At 41.3% G+C, this 20,438-nt stretch overlaps 1 protein-coding gene across 2 annotated transcripts in view; it reads left to right on the top strand.

Moving 5' to 3' along the window:
* The window catches only part of LOC116978499 (lateral signaling target protein 2 homolog), a 44,542-nt gene extending 24,334 nt beyond the window's left edge, over positions 1 to 20,208 (top strand). The window contains exons 4-13 of one of the 2 annotated variants that reach the window (XM_033029673.1): positions 48 to 250; positions 1,218 to 1,307; positions 6,989 to 7,078; positions 7,460 to 7,561; positions 9,941 to 10,726; positions 11,658 to 11,809; positions 15,323 to 15,442; positions 16,283 to 16,387; positions 16,755 to 16,858; positions 18,633 to 20,208. In XM_033029673.1, the coding sequence (XP_032885564.1) occupies positions 48 to 250; positions 1,218 to 1,307; positions 6,989 to 7,078; positions 7,460 to 7,561; positions 9,941 to 10,726; positions 11,658 to 11,809; positions 15,323 to 15,442; positions 16,283 to 16,387; positions 16,755 to 16,858; positions 18,633 to 18,764 (1,884 nt within the window). In that variant the 3' untranslated portion in view covers positions 18,765 to 20,208. Of the gene's footprint in view, positions 1 to 47; positions 251 to 1,217; positions 1,308 to 6,988; positions 7,079 to 7,459; positions 7,562 to 9,940; positions 10,727 to 11,657; positions 11,810 to 15,322; positions 15,443 to 16,282; positions 16,388 to 16,754; positions 16,859 to 18,632 lie in introns of those variants that run through there. The other variant, XR_004413464.1, reaches the window with a different exon arrangement.
* Positions 20,209 to 20,438: the final 230 nt, after the last annotated feature.

Here is a 20,438-nt window from a genome sequence, read left to right on the forward strand (position 1 = left end):
ACTTTGATATGTGCGAGAACAATGAGAGATTCTTTTTCAATCTACAGTGTTTAGTGGCAGGTTCTGCCATTGAAGTGCATGAATCTGAAGTGTATCAGTTGCGCCCTCTGGCGGAAGATCTGCTGCACAGTTTGGAGGATGTGCGGACACTTCTCCGGGAACAGTGCTTCTCCGATTACAGCGTCTACACTGATGATATCAAAGCATCTCTAGTTCGGTTTGACAGGATCTTTGCGGAGTTTGAGTTCAAGTAAGAGGGGTTCTTTTCCTTCATAACAAAATAATAGAACGCATATGTTCAGGGCCTCAAATATTTAGATGTCATTGCAACTGAGGATTCAATTTGTGACCCAAAGAAACAAAATAGTAATGACGTGCAGGTAGTAGTATTTTTTATAGAAATTAGTACATTTTATGGTAAATGAGCACATTAACTGGTTTTGGACAATTTGGGCCAATTTGGGCCAATTAAAATGGAGAGTCCATTATGCATAGACCTTTTTTGAAAAGGAAAGATTAAAATAAAACTGAAACTTCCCTGTTTTGATGATTGGCTCCTGTGATTTGATAGGCCAACAAGCTACCTGAGAATGATGTATTTGGATTTTCAGTGGATTAAGGCCCACAACTTATGGGGTGAGGGCTGGTTGAAAAAATCTTTGCACATATTATCACTGCTTTAGATTTGGTATTAAATAATAATGTGAGATAGAACTTCAAACTAAATTTTGCCTTTTCCTTGCTATCCCGAATTTACCTACATGACATTGGAGGCAGCAGTTGGTATTCGCTTTGAAATCACAATGTTAGTTTTGTACAAGGCAATTTATTTTGAGAGGGAGAATTGCATTGGGTACTTAACAACAATGGCTAAATGAACTGATGATTTTGTATAAGAAGGACCTGCAGATGCTGGTTTAAACTGATTTGACACAAAGCTGGAGTAACTCAGCGGGACAAGCAGCTTTTCTGGAGAGAAGGAATGGGTGATGTTTCAGGTCGAGTGTCTGAAGAAGGGTCTCGACCCGAAACATCACTCATTCCTCCAGAGATGCTGCCCGAGTTACTCCAGCTTTTTGTGTCTTTGGTGATTTTGTATGGTGTGGTTTGCTTTGGTAAAGCTTTTTCGGAAGAAAATATTTGTCTTGTAGAATCTGTTTGTACATCAATCTTTAACATAACACAAAACCTGTTCTGAAATGTAACTGTTATTCCAGCTATGTTTCTGCAGTAATCCCCATCAAATCTCCTGCGGAACTCTTCAGTCAGCAACAGATTATTGTCCTCTTCTGTGAAACCATAAATAGGTCAGTATTCACACTCTCTTTTCTTGTTCCTTTTGCATTGATACCATTTCATTCCACTTTATTTCCTTCAGTTTAAATATTGTCCAGACCGTACTGTTCATGTCCAGACAAATCTTTTCCATCACCATGTTTACAACGTGACAGCAGTTGAACTGAGTGGGACCATCTGGTATTTGCAAAGTGCCAAAATAAAGTTTGTACCTTTTTAGAATAAGACAGGAAGCACATTGGAAGGTCGGTTGTATTGACTATTGTTTTAATTTTTTTTATTGAAGATTTTTGCACGTGACAACAGTTAAATGAAATTCTTGTCAAGGAGCAATGGAGAAAATTGGATGCAAAGGAGAGAGATTTGGTTCTTTATTCCAATGACTTTGCACTGATAATCATCTATCCATTTATACTAATCCTATGTTAGTGCCTCTCCTCCATTCTATCTACTTTGCTTTAAATTCTACCACCTACCTAACTAGGGGCATTTTGCAGCAGTGAAATAACCTACCAACTTGCATCTTTGGGAGGTAGACAAAAGTGCTGGAGAAACTCAGCGGGTGCGGCAGCATCTATGGAGCGAAGGAAATTATCTTCGGGATGCATGCAGTCACAAGGAGCACATGCAAACTCTACGTAGACGACATACACGGCATCGGAGCATCGGTGACTTTTTGCGTATTGGTCCCAGAAGAGGATCTTCTATCATCTGCTACAATAATTCCATTCTTTTAAATTTCTATTGTGCTTGTTTGAGTTGATTGTATTCATGTCTAGCCTCTCCTGTAGCTGAAACACTAATCTCCTCTCTACTCTAATCTACCTGGCAGCATTTTAGTAAACATCTTCTAAAGCCTCCACTGTCTTCCGGAAATAAGCCGACCAGAACTGCTCACAATACTCCAAATGCGGCCCTAATGATCCTGTAAAGCTGCAAGATGACGTCCTGATTCTTGTATTCGATGCCCCGATGAATGCAAGCATACCATGCTCCTCCTTTACTATGTTATCTACTTGGGTTGCTACTTGCTATGCTCTTGGAACCCAAGATCTATTGTACATCAATGCTTTTAAGGTATTGCCATTGACTCTGTACTTTCCCTTGCATTTGTCCTCACCTTACTCTTGCTTGGATTAAGCTCCATCTGTCCATGTTTTTAAAGAATCTATTTCACAGTGAACTTTGACATCCTTTCTTACTCTACAACTTCACCAGTTTTCGTGTCATCAGCAAACTTACAAACCAACCCATCTACATCTACATCCAAGTGAACAAGGTCCCCATGCAGATCCCTGCAAAACACCTCTGGTCAGAGCTTCAGGTAAAAACTACCTGCCACCACTTCCCCGTGAATAAGCCAGTTCTTCAGTCTTGCAGTTGAAAGCAGTCAGCATCCTGGAGTGACTGTTCCTATAGGGTGTATAACATAGAAGGCAGATGCTGGTGGAGAAACTGTGTATAGGTGCAAATGCCATGAGAATGATTAGTGCAAGGCTTTAGCTTCAGTGGAGTGGATAATGGTGCAATAAGATCTGCGCTCTGTTTTTACATTCTTAAATCTTGCATTGTCTAGTACAGCAAAGATGGCTGTTGGTGGTATACTCCTGCATGATGTGGGAAGTTGAGTAAACTTCTTGTGCTCCTTACAGACCACGTTGGGGATCTGGAGCAGCAGTTGGATGACCTCGATCATCCAGGGGACTGAGGAGGTCATAGATAAGATTTACCGCAAGGTGGTCATTCCTAGGATACGGAAGAGTTGATTGGTGACCATCAGATAAGGGGGTAGGGAAGGCAGTACCCTATTGTAAAGAGGAGTCATAACACACTGTGTCTTTACTACTGTTTATTCATGATACACATACGTTGCTGCCCTAGCTGTTTGTGGTCTGTCACCGGAACTAGAGAGAGAGATCAATGGGTGGGAAGGTTGTAATTATACTTGTGATATGGGGAGTGGTTAGTAGTGGTGAGGTCACTATGTTAAAGGTACATGCACATGTCATCTACACCTATGGCCATTCCCCTCGACAGCGGGCATGTCTGCTTGGATATTGTTGAGGTAATGACCGGTCAGATGAGGGCAGGAGTGGTCATGTCAGTGGCATCGGCCCTGGCTCGGAGGGATTGCAGGCAAGGGTGGAGATGGCTAGAGCTGTAGTGAGGGGTGACTCGTTAGTTGGGGGAATAGACAGGAGATTCTGTGGCAGCAAAAGAGACTCCAGGATGGTATGTTGCCTCCCTGGTGGCAGGGTACAGTGACCATGGAGCGACTGCAGAACGGTCGCGAGTGGGAGAGTAAGCAGCTGGATGTTGTGCACGTTGGTACAAATGATTTTGGTTGGAAAAGGGATGAGGACCTGCAGAGTGAATATAGGGGGCTGGAGAAAAGGTTAAAACTCGGGTCCTCAAGGGTAGTAATCTCCAGATGGTCACAAAGCCATGCCTGCACACTTGACTAGAGGTCAAGAAACAACTCCGACAGAAGAACTATGAACGCAACTGTGCCAGGCCCCAATGAATTATCTTTGGCTATTAAAGATGAAGTAAGAGGTTTGGGCTATTTTCTGGTCCTCTCTGGTGATGCGTGGTTGTGTTGGAGGAATGCTAGTAAAGAGCATTTTGTAAAAATTAAAATAACAAATGGCAATTACCAGTCATTTGGGCTGACTTTGGTGGCAGGCAACTAATTGGGTGAGAGGGAAGGGAGTAATCGGAGGAATGATATGTATTGTCGACGTGTAGACAAGTGCAGAATATTCAAGAATGGGCTGCATGAATTTAGGGTAATCCAATCCAATCCAACTTTATTTGTTAAGCACTTTAAAACAACCAATGTTGACCAAAGTGCTGTACAGAAGAATAAACAAGACATCATAAACAGACAACATAACAGCAAAGTGCTTTACATAAATTAAATAATAAGTTCCATTACAAACCATAGAAAAAGGTTAAAAAAAAATGAATAAAATGGACACAACACATTTTAGAGTTCAACACAAACGTCCCCCCAAAGCAGAATCAGGGTAAGTTCATTTATGATGGTGAGGCAGCAAGAAGGTGGATAAAGTTTGTAGTTGACGTTGACAAGGCCTCTACAAATTGATTTGAGAAATAAGGTCATGGGATCCATGGGTGTGAGACAAGCTAGTTGTGTGGATGGTGTGCTTTTGTCACTGGAAGATTGTCAAAGTAATTGGCAGTGTGGGCAGGTGCTATAGACCTGCACGGGAAGGTAGACGCTCCCGCCCCCACGAGTCTTGGGCAGATGGGGCTCATCAGCCTGTGAATGCAGTCTATCTAGGAGAGGGAAAAAGCTGATTTAAAACCTCCACTGCCTTGTGGCCATATCCAGTCATGGAAAAGGCTCCAGGTGTAAACCTCAAGAAAATCTGGAGTCGGAGCCACTAAGGCAGTTCGTCGTTATCTACAACCTCGCTCTCGCAGCTCCTGCTGTTCCTTTGGATCGATCAGCGACGTGGAGAGGGGGAACGTGCTGCATGGGCAACATTCTGTCCTCCATATGACATCGCCCAGGCTTGCATCTGACCAGGATGCATCACCCATGGTCAGTCATGACCGAGAGGGGCCTACTACTACTGGCAGGATATAAATTAGTTAGTGGGTGAGGGAGCAGTAATGTTACGATAAGGTTCTGGATCATTAGTTCCTTTGACTTTGTGATCATGGGCAAAGGACATGGAAGACAGTAAGATCAGTGTGGAGAATATTCTAGGGCATATTATAGGTCGGGGCATTGAGTACAGGAGTCGGGAAGTCATGATGCATCTGTATAGGACTTTGGTTGGGCCACATTTGAACAATGTGTACAGGTCTGGTTGCCTCATTACAGGATGGATGTGGAGGTTTTGGAAACTGCAGAGCAAGTTGACCACAATGAATTAGGGGGGTATTGGCTTCTGGGACAGATTTGGATTATTTTCTCTGGAATGCCAGAGATTGCAGGGAGACCTGATGGAAGTATATAAAATTGAGAGGCATTGATGAGGTAGACTATTTAATCTCTTTTCCCAGGATGGAACAATCAAATACTAGAGGGAGTAGCTTTAGGATGAGCGGGGCAAAGTTTAAAGGAGATGTGTGAGCTAAAATATACAGAGGGATCGTGAGGTGCAAATACATAGCTCCATGAAAGTGGCAATCGAAATATAAAATTCTTTGAGACATAGATCGGGCAAATAGTCTATCCTTTGTGGTGTCAAGACAAGGGATCAGGCAGGGAATAGATTACAGACCATGTACAGCCAGATGGGATTAATTAGATTGACAGTGGTTTGCATAGACTTAGTGGGCCGAGGATCCTGTTCCTGTGCTGTACTGTTCTTCCTGGACAGGACCTGATTGCACGAGAGAGGGTGTGGCAGGAGCTCAAGATTTTCACCAGTACTGACAAATTTTAACAATGAAACAGATTAGCAAGGCTTGTTTTCTTTTGACCGATTGTGAGGATATTTAACGCACAAAATTGAATGGCATATCTGTTTACGAAGGAACTGCAGATGCTGGAAATTTGAAGGTAGACAAAAGTGCTGGGGAAACTCAGCGGGTGCAGCAGCATCTATGAAGCAAAGGAAATGGGCAACGTTTCGGCCCAAAACGTTGCCTATTTCCTTTGCTCCATAGATGCTGTTGCACCCGCTGAGTTGAATGGCATATCTGATGGGTAGGAATAATTTGTTGACTTAACCGGGAGACATAGATTTAAAACATTTGGAAGATGGAATATATGGGAGTTAAGAAATTCTTTCCCCCAGGGAGATAATTTGGGGTCAAATAGTCACTATCTGAAATGCTGCCAGAGGCAGGAACAATTGCGTAGTGAGGAAATGGGGGCAATATGAACATGCCATGAAATGTGGGCGTGTGTAGCAAAGAGCTGAAAAATATAATTGATAGCTCTCATCAGGCGATACAGATGAGCTCCATGGATGATAGTATCAGAAATTGATTTAACTTGTTTTACCTACATCGGTCATTGGGTGTAATATGAGAATGTTTTGCCTGTGGAGGCATCTGATCCTTGAACAAATCATTCTATACATGAATAGATAAATTGTTACATTTGCTGTCAGTGAAACATTGCTCTGCAAAATTTACTGCAATGAAGATTTAAAATAGCAATGTCATTGTGCAAAATTCATGTGAACGAGAAAATCAAGTTCTTTCATATTTCAGTCCTGTTTTTGTTTTAACGTGTGTTCTTAACAATCCTTGGGTGTCTTGCAAATATCTGTATCCTGTTTATGGTAAACCAGTGTTGGAATTTTATGCACAATGCTGATCATTCTGCAGTATTAAATTTAGCCTTTTTTAATTAATCGAAAGACATTCTGAAGCCCAGATAGCAGTGTCAAGCCACAATATATACTTAAAATCGTAAACCTGGAAAACAATTGCTGGACAAAATAATGACCTTGGAAATCCAAGCAAGCTGATTGTTACTAATTTACTCTTGGGAGGAAGCACTCTTTTCAGGTCTTCTCCATTCTTTCACTTCATGCTGGAGAGCTTGCAATCACCAGAATGTCATTTGGATTTTTTGGCATCGCTAACCCTTGATTCCATGTGGTTTTTTTTTTTAATTGATCATTTCATTTGATCAGCAACTGACCCAAATCATTGTAAATATATTCCACGTTACTTGATGATCATTTGTCCCCCATCACAGGGCACTGAAACTGGGTTACTTGACACAAGAGATGATTGATGGCTTGGAACCTGTACTGATGTTCACCATTCCTCGCCTTGCTATCATTTGGTAGGTAGCTCTGAGATGGAACATTGGTATTCTAGCCTGGTGGTAGTGTCTGTTTTCTGTTAAGGAGATGGATCTGCAATCATTAGCAGTGTTGCATTCTATTGCTTGTAAACTGGCATCATTTTTATGAGAAATAAATACGCACAGGAATTTAAAACTGGGCAGTGGTGATAAATGTGGCATAACGTCATTTCAGCACTGCCCGCGACCTTTAAATTCATTGCACTTATTTACTGCAGTGAAATGATGACACTGTGGAGCTTTGGCAATACTGACTGGTGATTTTGATGTTTTAAGCGATTTGGCACTTTGGTGAATCCAAAGTGATGCCAAATTACCTATGTAACGGTATTAAGAGTAATTTGTTTCTCCCCTTTCCAGTGGGCTGATTATCTACCCAGAAGGACCCCTCAATCTAGAGCAGGAGCCAGATGAGATGTCCAGGCTCTTTAAACCTTTCTACGCCCTCTTGCAAAAAATAAGGTAATGGTCAAGACATGAACAATAAAAATGGAGGTGGAGAGGCTTTTCAGAGGACAAAAGAGCCGGAAATCTCCAGGACCTGACAATGTTTCCCCCTCTACTCTAAAGCTCTGTGCCAAACAGCTGGCACCGGTCTATACATTGAAAGGCTTGTGCAGGCCAAGCTGAAAAATATCACAAACTCCCTGCTGGACCCTCTGCAGTTTGCATATTGGGCCAATAGATCTGTGGATGATGCAGTCAACCTGGGCCTGCACTTCATCCTGCAGCACCTAGACCGCCAGGGGACCGATGCGAATAGGTACACAAAAATGCTGGAGAAACTCAGCGGGTGCAGCAGCATCTATGGAGCGAAGGAAATAGGTAACGTTTCGGGCCGAAACCCTTCTTCAGACTGAAGTCTGATCAGTCTGAAGAAGGGTTTCGGCCCGAAACGTTACCTATTTCCTTCGCTCCATAGATGCTGCTGCACCCGCTGAGTTTCTCCAGCATTTTTGTGTACCTTCGATTTTCCAGCATCTGCAGTTCCTTCTTGACCTATGCGAGTATCCTGTTTGTTGATTTTAGCTCTGCATTCAACACCATTGTGCCAGAGCTACTACACTCCAAACTTTCCGAGTTGACTGTGCCTGAACCCCTCTGTCAGTGGATCACCAACTTCCTGACAGACAGGAAGCAGCATGTGAGGCTGGGAAAGTACATCTCAGACCCGCAAACACTTAGCATAGGAGCACCGCAAGGCTGCGTAGTCTCTCCTCTCCTCTCTCTACACCAACGACTGCACCTCCACAGACACCTCTGTCAAGCTTCTCAAGTTCGCGGACGGCACAACCCTGATTGTACTGATCCAGAATGGGGAGGAATCTGCCTACAGACAGGAAGTGTCATAGCTGGCGTCCTGGTGCCGTAGCAACAACCTAGAGCTCAATGCGCTTAAGACAGTGGAATTGATTGTAGACTTTAGGAGAGCTCCCCCTCCCCTCACCCCACTCACCATCAACAACACCACAGTCACATCTGTGGAGTCTTTTAAGTTCCTGGGAACCATCATCTCCAAGGACCTTAAGTGGGGGGGGCTACCATCGACTCCACAGTCAAAAAGGCACAACAGAGGATGTACTTCCTGTGGCAGCTGAGGAAGCACAATCTGCCACAGGCAATGATGGTCCAATTCTACACGCCCATCGTAGAGTCTGTTCTCACCTTCTCCATCATGGTCTGGTTTGGCTCAGCCACCAAGCACGACACCTGGAGGCTGCAGTAAATCGTCCGATCAGCAAAGATGATTATTGGCTGCAACCTTCCCTCCATTGATGAACTGTACACTGCAAGGGCCAGGACGCGAGCAGGCAAGATCATCTCTGACCCCTCTCACCCTGGCCACAAACTCTTTGAGTCACTTCCCTCTGGAAGGTGACTCCGGACTGTCAAAGCTGCCACAGCCAGACATAAAAACAGTTTTAATCCACGAGTAATTGCTCAACTCAACAGCCAAAAATCTGTAGCCTCCCTTTGATCTGGTATCTTGTTGGTTCACATGCTTGATCAATGTTCTTTTATCATTAATGTTTTATTATTATTAATGTTTAGTGTTTTCTGAATCATTCGTAGCTGTCACTATGTCATGTTGTTACTTGTGGGCGGAGCACCAAGGCAAATTCCTTGTATGTGAATACTTGGCCAATAAACTTGCTTGCTTAAAGCACGTGAAATAGATTATCTTACCTATCCTCTCAGTGATACACGCACATTTTTTTGACATGGACTCCAGCCCTTAGTGTGTGTGTGTATAGGGGCTTAAACTGTGCTCTTTTTGTTTAACCTTTGTGGCATTACATCAAACTTGAGTGCTTATATTTCTGGGCCAAGGTATGTACCATTTGCAACATTCCATCTTAGTCTGCCTCTGGCACTGAAACTAGCAAGTTTCAAGCAGACTAAAGAGTGATCACCAAGTTGATCATATCCCAACAGCAGATAATGTTTACCTTAGTATGTGCCCAGTAAACTGCCATTAGAGCCAGACAATGAACCTCAACTAAGGTCAATGCATTCCTATTGGCGAATGTACATTTGATGAATTTCAACAGTTAATTCATCAAAAACAAATTAACATTTGCTTGCCTTGCAGTGTCATTAAAACGCATCAATTTAAATATAGAAATTACAACAATTTTAAGTGGAATATCAATGTTCTCTGTCGAAACTTATTTTGTAATCTAAATTAGTTCTTTGCTACTGATAATAGGATTTTGTTGGAGTTAAATGCCTATGAAAGTGATTGGGCTTCTCCAGAATGTAACTGACTATAAACTTGATAATTTAATGTTTTCAATTGTAAATTGGCCATCTTAGCTCAATTTTCTACTTTTTTCACAGGGACTTGCTTTATGTCCTCACAGAAGAAGAATTCTCTACATTGGAGAAGAGCCTATGTGCAGCAGAATCTGAGGATTTCTTCAATCCCCACACCGTGTTTCCCAGTCTTCCATCTCTTCACAAGTCGACATTGCATCGTGACATTCTTCATCAACCAGCGCATGCTGGTGATGTTTCACCTCTTTGCCATGATGCAGTGGAACATGACCATCAACCACCTAATGAGCTCTATTGCTACCAGTCTACCTCGAATGCATCCAATTCGGGCAAGCAAACCCCAAATGAAATACAACATCCTTTGGAAGGTTCTAATTTTATTCTTAATAGAGATAATGAAATGTGGGGACAAGACTACGAATGGATTGTAAATGTTGGTACACAGGAGGATACACCGAATCGAAACAAGATCAACTTCACAGATAGTCCAAGGTCATCTTTGTCTACTTCCAATGACAGCCTGACTGATTCGAATAACATGCAGTGCTATTGTGTTGCGGTCAATAATTCTCATTCAGACACTGAACATCCAGAATTCCTTGGTAGGCTTGAAACAATGGGAGCATCCACAATGGCTACCATCCAAGCTCCGAATTCTCCAGATGGGTGCCATGTGCCAACAACTTCTGAACAAGATTATGTTTCTCAGTTCTTAAATGCCGATTGTCCTGGTGAGCACACTGAAATACACAAACCTGGGGCTGCTTCATTTTGTGGAGCAAGTCCAGAGCATGGTATATGCATCTCAAATATTTTGGGGACTGAAGATTTACACAGGAATAACAGCAGGTGAGAGGTTGGAGATTTAGGAAGTTATTCTTGAAATGGCTAATTTTATTTGTGGATAGCTCAAACGATGTTAAGTTTAGATCAAGCTTTTTGGATATAACCATAGATTTATTTATTTTTTGTCGAAACTTTCAACTGCAGTAAAACAGCTTTAGGTTTTTGGTCCCTATCTAGTTTACAGTGTGTTTTGGACTGTGATTAGTAAAATGATATCTTGCACTGAATAACTGGTGTACAGTACAAACCAGATACCAATTTTACATCTAGTTGTAATAGAAATTTCTCTTGGTGGTAGGAATGGGATGGAATATTTACTGTATTTTCTAAAGTTTCAGAACTGACAATGTCTTGGGCATGTTTCCTGAGGTTTTACCATCAAACTTGTAACGCAGCTAAATCACCTTGAGTTTTGGTCAGTTTCTTTTGCAATCCACCCAAGTATCAAGAACCAAAGCTCAAATTCTGACCATTTTTAATGTCCATAAATGTGAAATTTATTAGGAATTGATGGGCCACCTTGTCACTGTAAAGAATAATCCAGCGGATACCCATTTACTTCCCCAACCACCCTACCTGTTACCCCCACCCGGGTGATTGAAAATCCTCAAACAACCTGAATTACGATTTTCTGTAATGCAAAACCATGTCGTCTCCGTATGTATGGACTTTTTTTAAAAATCAACATTTTGTGCTGATTTAGTTATTACTTGCCCCCAAATTCCATGGGAGTGCATTTTATTCGATTTTTAAATTTTGGATAGTAAATTGTTAATTCTGAAAAGGCATATAAAATGTGGGGTCGGGCATACTAGATTGTAGTCCATCCTTTAACAATGTGGAATAAATTCTTCAGTTAGTGGAACATATTTAATAATTACTATGTTATAACTCTGGAGGTCCACTGTATTCACCGTGTGTGCTTTGCTGGCAGATCCTCTTCAGGAGAAAATGAGTCTCATGTTACAGATTTGGAAATGGAAAGGCGAGCAATACAAATAGTGAAAGCCTTAGTAAGAGAGGAAATACGATCACGGTACCAGAACAGTAATGACATGCTTCATCGGCTCTTTGTTTGTATTTCAGGTATGTTGCTCCTTGGGTTTGCTACTAGGTTTGGTACAAAAGTTATCTGCAAAGGGTTTTAATTCAGGAGTGGGACACTAGCAATAATGTTTGGTGCAGTATTCAAATTTTTGTTTGATCATGCTCCTCTTTCCACTGACCTGAATATTTCTGCGCATTGAATGATGGAAAACCTGAAGTTGGCTTATGAACATCCCAGGTACACAAAGCTGGAGAAACTCAGCGGGTACAGCAGCATCTATGGAGGGAAGGAAAAAGGCAACGTTTCGGGCCGAAACCCTTCTTCAGACATGAACATCCCAGTAAGGTTGATGGAAAGGGAATCTAAAACTAGTTATTCAGTGTAGGGAAAGAGGCTGTGCTTTCCCCCGCTGGTGAGGCTGGGCTGGTAAGAGATTACGTTCCAGTCCCACCAAGATCAGAAGAATTCAATAAATCTGGTCATTCATGAAGAAATTAAATCTGATAGATCCAAACCAAGCCGGCTCACTCTAATAATACTCCTCAACCTCGTGCATCCTTCGACTACATTCTTAATTGACTACTCATTCCTTCAGGGCAGTTGGAGATGAGCAATTAATATATACCCAAGTGCCAAATACTTATCAATGCAAGTATTTGAAATATATTAATTGCGACTTTTTTTGAGTCAAACCGTCATTAGTTAAGAAAAATGTCTGGCATATACCATGAAATACAACAAATATGTAGAGCTAAAGCAGTATTTATTAAAGCAAATGTGCTCTGATAGAGTAGATCCTGTAAATGTACCTTTTCAAACAGAAGCCCAAGCAAAGAAGACTTGGCTTCTGATATGGAGACACGAACTGCAGATGCTGGAATCTTGAGCAAAACAGTGCTGGAGGAACTCGGTGGGTCAGGCAGCATCTATGGAGAGAATGGACAAATGACGCTGCCCTTCAGACTGATAGTAGAGACAGAAAAAGCTGGAGAAGAGGTGATGGGAGAAAGCCTAGCAAATGATAGGTGGATACAGTTGAGAGGGGCTTTGATTGCTGGATGGGTGGAGTAAGTGACAAAGGCTAAAAAAAAGGAGGCAAAAGGTGTTGGATAATGAGTGAAATTTAAAGCTAGAGAGAGAGAGAGAGAGAGAGAGAGATACAAGTAGAAGAAAAGGGGGGATGTGGGTGGGAGAGGTATGTATGAAGGAGAGGCAAGGAATAGGTTGACCACATAGGTAGGAGATTATATGAGAAATGGGGCACACTGGAATGGGTGGAGCGTGCACAGGAAGGAAAGGGCTAGGGGATGATATCACAATTCAATGTTCATAAGATACCCAAGCAGAATACAAGTTCATGTGTCTCCAGTTTGTGCGTGGCTCTGACAATGGTTGGACTGGGAATTGGAAGGAGAGCTGAAATGGTTAGAAATCGGGAGATCAGGCAGACGTTGGCAACAGTAAGTGTTCAAAACGATTGCCTCATTTACGCTTGGTCTCGCCAATGTAAAGAAGGCCACCGCGAGACCAAATGCAGTAGATGAGGTTTTAAGATGTACGTTAACCCTGTGTGTCACCAGGAAGGGTGGCAGGGTACCTGGATGGAAATGAGAGAGAAGGTGTAGGACCAAGTGATACATCTCCTGCAGTTGTACTTGGGGAGGGGTTTGATGGGAACAGATGAGTTAACCAAGAAGTTAGACTCTGCAGAAAGATGCAAAAATGGGATAAGTGTGATGGGCTGATAATGGTGATGTGGGCCATAGGGCCTATTACCATGCTGTATTTTTTCCTCTATCAATCAAAACCACCATATACTTTGCCAAGGTCAAGGAAAAGAGGGCGGGCATGTGCAATGTAGCATCGATTTTAAAACCCCAAGTCGTCTGGTGCTTGCAACGCTGTCATTTTTTTTGCCATTTTGGGCGTCTATTCCAGACAACAGAATTTGCATTTGTTCTTGCTTTTATGCATTTTCCAACTGCAATGTTGCCCTTTACCTCTTTAGTCATCTAGTGATTTGTTTTACAACTTGCAGCATATTCTTTAGAGTTTTAACTAATTTCATATCACAATGGTTTTTGACCTCCAGATTTTCTGGGTTTTTTTGCATCTGATATTGGTGCTAAACGATACAATTCTAGCTTGAAGTACCTTTATGTTAACTTTTTTACTTGATCAGGGAGATCAAGGTTGGATTTGCCAATCCCAACAAGTCAATCCCAACAAATCTTGCAGATTTTTGTTTCTGTAGCTAAATTGGTGGCCTGGGGAATGTATGTCCATGGCTATTATAAACATGGAATTAATAAGTCTCCAGTAAGATCACGCGTAAGAACCTTAACCAGGTTATGGTTGGAAATGGAAATTAAGGCAATTTGGAGTAGATAGCTTGAGATGGTAATTAAAATGGTAGGATGTGACTAGAATTTATACTGGGGTTACAATTGCTTGCCATAGTTATAAATTAAGGATATTTGGCAACCCAAATACCACCGACCTTGGTTGTGTGGCAATTAAATTATTTCAAATATTTGAACAGAAAAGCCCATGGAGTTCATCGGTGTCAAACAAGTGAGCAATATCACAAATGGTGTGGATGGCAACTATAAACAAAAGGTATGAGCGGAAGAGTAAGTGGACAAAATTGGCCTATGTAGAAACTGAGCTACCACTCTGCACCTTAAAAAGAAAAAAGGGTGTCGAAAGACAGTGAAGACCAGGGTGGCATATTCGTTTTACAGAGATGTTGGTAAAATCTGAAGGAAGAACTATGAATGAATTAATAAGTTTATTGGCCAAGTATTCACATACAAGGAATTTGCCTTGGTGCTCCGCCCACAAGTGACAACATGACATACAGTGACAGTTAAGAATGATACATAAAACATTATTGATTAAACATGTGAATTAAATAAAATACCAGAGCAAAAGGAGGCTACAGATTTTTGGTTATTGAATAGAGCTACTAGTGGGGGGAAAAAGCTGTTTTTATGTCTGGCTGTGGCAGCTTTGACAGTCCAGAGTCGCCTTCCAGAGGGAAATGATTCAAAGAGTTTGTGGCCAGGGTGAGAGGAGTCAGAGATTATCTTACCCGCTCGCTTCCTGGCCCTTGCAGTGTACAGTTCGTCAATGGAGTATCCTCTGTTGTGCCTTTTTGACTGTGGAATCGATGGTAGCCCCCCCCCCCCCACTTAAGGTCCTTGGAGATGATGGGTCCCAGGAACTTAAAAGACTCCACAGATGTGACTGGTGTTGTTGATGGTGTGTGGGGTGAGGGGAGGGGGAGCTCTCCTAAAGTCTATAATCAATTCCACTGTCTTAAGAGCATTGAGCTCCAGGTTGTTGCGATGGCACTAGGACGCCAGCTGTGACACTTCCTGTCTGTAGACAGATTCCTCCCCATCCTGGATCCGTCCAATCTGGGCTGTGTCGTCCGCAAAAATAAATAAGACCCTTTTTGTCGTCTGTGTGGATGTAACAAAAGTACTGGACTGCTTCCGAATGTGCCTATCATTCATATATCAAAGTTATCATTCTGTTTGGAACAGGTGTAGCAGATCAACTTCAGACCAACTTTGCGGGAGATCTGCGTCTGATTCTAAAGACTGTTTTTGAAATTGTGACGGCTATACCAGAAACGAATGAGGACATTGTGGAAAAGGAAGAAGGTATAATGGATTACATGGTCTGTTTGTATTGGAGTCTTCTGTGGAATGATTACAACCCTTAAGGGCCTGTCCCACTTACGCAATTTTTTTCGTCGTCTTTCCGGCACCCGTCATAGTCGCGGCAGGTCGCAGAAAATTTTCAAAATGTTGAAAATCCAGCGGCGACCAGAAAAAGGTACGACTCTTTGGGCAACTACTCACGACATGTCGCGGGGTGACGCCTGTTTGGTCATGGGTAGTCACCCAAAGAGTCGTACCTTTTTCTGGTCGCCGTTGGATTTTCAACGTTTTGAAAATTTTCGGCGACCTACTATGACGGGTGCCAACAAGTCGCCGAAAAACATCGCGTAAGTGGGACAGGCCCAATAGGTGCAAACCAGGTACACTTCACAGCTCAAATCTCAATTATGTTTGTGATTTAATTGAGACCACAGGTTGCAAATTTTAAAATTAAATTCCGTTTCTGCATCAAACTTCATGCTGTTAGAGTGAAAACCTTTTTTTAAACAATGGCTCCATCTTGTTGTGCTCCATCTTGTTGGCAAGAGAGCAAAATGTGGATCCTAGAAGTAGCCATGAAGACGGGCCACAAAGATGATGTCCTGGTGTTACCTCCATGCTCCCACTGGGCAGCTTATGATGCAGTGAGGAGATTGTTGTATCTTTTGCCACCAAGCACATTTGCCGGGGAAGCATTCACTGAAAAACCATGGCTCTTTTTCTAAAACTTTATCTTAGATCCTACGTGTGTCTTGTATGGTAATTTATTGAATGAAAAAACAATGTTTTAAGCTTGATAGAAATCCATTGAATAGTGCAATTGTTATTTATCTTTTGCAGCAGAGGAGCACTTTAATACAGAACCCTCCTTGGAAGATTGTGTACTATGTCAGGAGTCTCGTACTCCATCTAGAACTTCCAATTTAAACAGCACCAAATCAGAAGGTACTGTAAATAGCCATTCCACAGGTAAAATTGCCATAAGCTTATATTAATCATTTACAATTTGATGGTGATGATAATATTTTTATTGATGGGCACATTTCGATTACTGGGTAAAATTACATTCCTGAATTTCACCCAAGTTCGATGCAATTAATTGATTATGCAAAGATTATAAATGTGTAGGAAATAATCACCACATACAGATGTCAATAAAATCATTACCCTTTGAAAATCATCCATTGACAGATATCCTTTTTTGGGGGGGGAAATACTCCAATGCTGCTTTTTGTTTCATTGTTTTCCAAGTCAGGGAAAAGTTGTTTATTTGGAGTATACCTGGAAATAATTGCTTTTCCTCTCCATACAGTGCCTCCTGAGTGGGTTGCTGACTCTGCCTGCAGCCAATGCATGTCTTGTAAAGCACCATTTACTATTATCAGGAGACGTCATCACTGCAGGAACTGTGGAAAGGTATGGGATTTGACCTATAGAATTCGGATCAGGCTTTGGTTGCGGTGAAGAGTAATAAATAGTTCTATTTTGCTTTTTAACTGGCTTCAGCCATTGTTCCACAACACAAAAGGTAGACTTGCAATTTCACAATCTCTGCATATCCCAAGCCTATTGAGCCAAATCGTGTTTATCTGCAGCTGATGGTTTCCAGTGAACTACTGGCTCATTGCCAATTCATGTCCAGTATGTCACAAACTTCTGCAAGTGCATGTTGAAACATCGAATGTCCTGATATTTATGGTGAAGGTAAATCTGATCTTTTCCCCCAGCTTCCTCCAATGGGCTAGTGTGACAAATGATGACAGCTTCAAGTTAAATAGGTTTGTAAACTCTGCAGGGAAAAAGCAAGTGTTTGATTTTTTTTCTTTTTTTTTCTTTAGTCTTTGCCGTTATTTTCTGTTACATTTATTTTTGAATGATGTAGATATTTGAATAGTTTTTAAATAATCTGTCAGACAGTTCTAAAGCTTTTTGACCACTGGTGATTTCCTGAAGGCTGTCTCGATCAGGCCTTCAGTGTGCTGGCTACTTGCTCCCTGTGGGATTATCTCTCATGTGGGTGATCAGCTTGTTCTGACCTCAATATTCAGGAGAATTCTAGATTGAGGTAAACAGGAAGAAAGAGTTGTGAATCTCTGCAACAAGCAGGGTCTGCTGGATCAGCCCATAACTACGTGCAAAGCACTTTCGTAATGTGGTTATTAAATGAATTGTTCAGTTGCATGCAACTCTCTCACCTCAACCTTTGAGCCATAGTCCTACAGTACGGAAACAGAATATTTGGCCCATTGTGTCCATGTTGAGTATTGCACTCCAATCCTAAGCAAATCTCATTTTATCCACCACCCACCTGGAGGCCAGGGGGAATTTGCAGTGTCAGGGTGTGGGATGTGGGAGGAAACCCTCCAGAGCAGCTTGGTCACAGGAAAAATGTGTAGACCCCACACAGACAACACCGGACATCAGGATTGAACCCAGGTCACTGGAACTGCAAGGTAGCGGCTCAACTGGTGGTGCCACTATGTTGCTTAATCTTTCTTGCTCCAAGTTTCTCTAGTTTATCCTTATGACTGACCTCCCTGATATATAATTTGACCAATTTTTTGCTCAATATCTATATCTCTTGTTGCTGCCATCTAGAACACCTTAGTCTCCTTATTACAATAAGGAGACAATTGTCCTTATTACAATAAGGAAACTATAGGCCTGGGCTACATTGCTCTTGGCTATAAATTCTCAAACTCTGAATGCTGTAACTCAAACAGATCATATAATGTTTACATTTGAGGCTAGAATCTGAAGGTTTATTTTTTAAATCTGACAACCCTTAAATCTCAATCCAGAATACTATACCTGAATGCTTTTTAGTCAGAATTTAAAAATAAAAGAATCACCTATTGCAATTTAGTAGTCATCCATTTTTCCCCTCTTGTGTAAATGTTACCATTGAATTTGCGAACAACAAACTGCTGTGGGAACTTGGAGGGCCAGGCAGCGTCTGTGGAGGGGGAAAAAACAGATACCGACTGGCCCGTTCATTCCCTCCAAAAGTTTTTTGCCCCAGATTTCAGCATCTGCAGTTTCGTGTGTCTCTGCCTTTTATTCAAGTCATATTTCGATTGCATAAATTCAATTACATTTGTGCATTTGGTAAGGAAAATGCTGTCCTTTTCTCATTGTATTGTTTTACTGTCAGGAGAAGCTCAGCCTCCACAATTTGGTTTTGTTTCAGATCTTTTGTTCTCGCTGTTCCTCACAATCGGCTCCACTACCTTGGTACGGACAGATGAAGTCGGTCCGTGTCTGCTCGCATTGTTACACGTTCCACCTCACTTCCTACTACTCCAGCACATCTGCCTCTTAGACTGGTGTTAAAAGACCTGACAGATTTGCAAAGAGAAGAACTCTGGATTAAACCCGAAGCAATTTGGTTCCTGACAGGAAACCCATCCTAAGATGAATTTGACCACAAGCAATCCAATTTCTCGGGTCCAATTTTGTTGTGCAAACCGATGTCTTAAGTCTGATTGCAATGCAAATCTATAAAGAACAGCTGGTGTATTATTTCTGGAGTATATGGCATAAAAAGTGTAACTGGGCTGATTAATGACAACTGCGTCAATTATTTATTCCCATGGGATAAAAGGAATCTGAAATTATTTTGTGGTTTTAAGGGAAGGGTTCATCATGGAGCCTATATTTGACTCTTTACAATAATAATATAAAGTATAAGTTGATTTAATAAGGATGCAAAAGCTGAAATGCCTAAATATCAAATGTTCCTGAAGTTAAGTGTTATCTTTTGTTACAACTTTGGTTTTGATGGGTGATCTATCTGGATATTTGGGTATTATTACAATTCGAGGAGAAACAAAGTGGGCCGCTGAACTCTGATTAATCTTTAGAACAAGATACTGCAAAACCAGGCACTAAGTGGCAATGATTTGATGCCTGCAAAGTGGCCTTTGGTGCTCTACAGGTCGAAAGGGTGGTAAGACGTGATTACAGGAAGAAATGTTGGTATATTCATTGATTTCCTGGAACAAAAATCAAAAATATACATGATTTTTCCTTTACTCCTGTAATTCTTGTCCAATTTTCAGTAACCTATTTGTTATTTCTGAATATTTTGAGCCCCAAAGTTAAAAGGTTATGAGCAGTTTGCACATTAGTTTGTAATTTTACTGGAAATAATCTCTGGGAACTTGGCTGTTACTTGCATAATGTAATATTTGTGTACATTATACAATCACTCTTGGCATCTTTCAACAAACTACATTTCCAGTGAGGAACCTAAAACACTAATCAATGGCTTTAACCATTTGCTGATATAACAAACCCCACTTGTTAACTATATTATTCAACATTTTAAATGGATGCTATTGAGATGCTCCACTCATCTACAGATTATGGATGTGATTACTGCAGAATAATACTTTGGGTCATGTTTTCAGAAATTCTCAGGTTGCCAATTCCAGTTTTCCAAAAGGGAAATGTGGACTGAATTTAAAAAGCTGAGCTTTGCACACATCCCAAATGTTTACGGATCAATTCTGGATACAGCTGAATAATTTACTTTGCACTAGCTAGTGTTTAAATTTCGGATTGTTTGTAATTATTGATTTAATGCAAATTAAATGAATTTGATGCAATATCCTATATAATGCTGTTTAAAAACTATACTGCACTATTTCATTGTGATGCATAAATCATTTGATCTGAAACTTGGGCAAATTGAATATTCTTTATGGAAAAATGCACTTTTATACATGAAAATAAAAATTAAAAATTGGGTACATTTCAAATTGTTTTGAGTAAATGGACTTTTTTTATGATGTTGGTCAGTGAAAAATGAAACTGCAATGTCTTCAAAACCAAATGGTATTGGTTTTATTATCATGTGTACTGAGAGAAGCTTTCTGTGCTCTCCAGTGCAATCGTATTTATACTTATTGTGTGTCATAACCGCCCTCTCCAAGCACTTCATGATGGCGGATGTCTAAGCCACCAGTTCGCAGTCATTAAGGCACACAACCTT

Source organism: Amblyraja radiata, chromosome 11 (genome assembly GCF_010909765.2).
Source record: "Amblyraja radiata isolate CabotCenter1 chromosome 11, sAmbRad1.1.pri, whole genome shotgun sequence".
NCBI lineage: Eukaryota > Metazoa > Chordata > Chondrichthyes > Rajiformes > Rajidae > Amblyraja > Amblyraja radiata.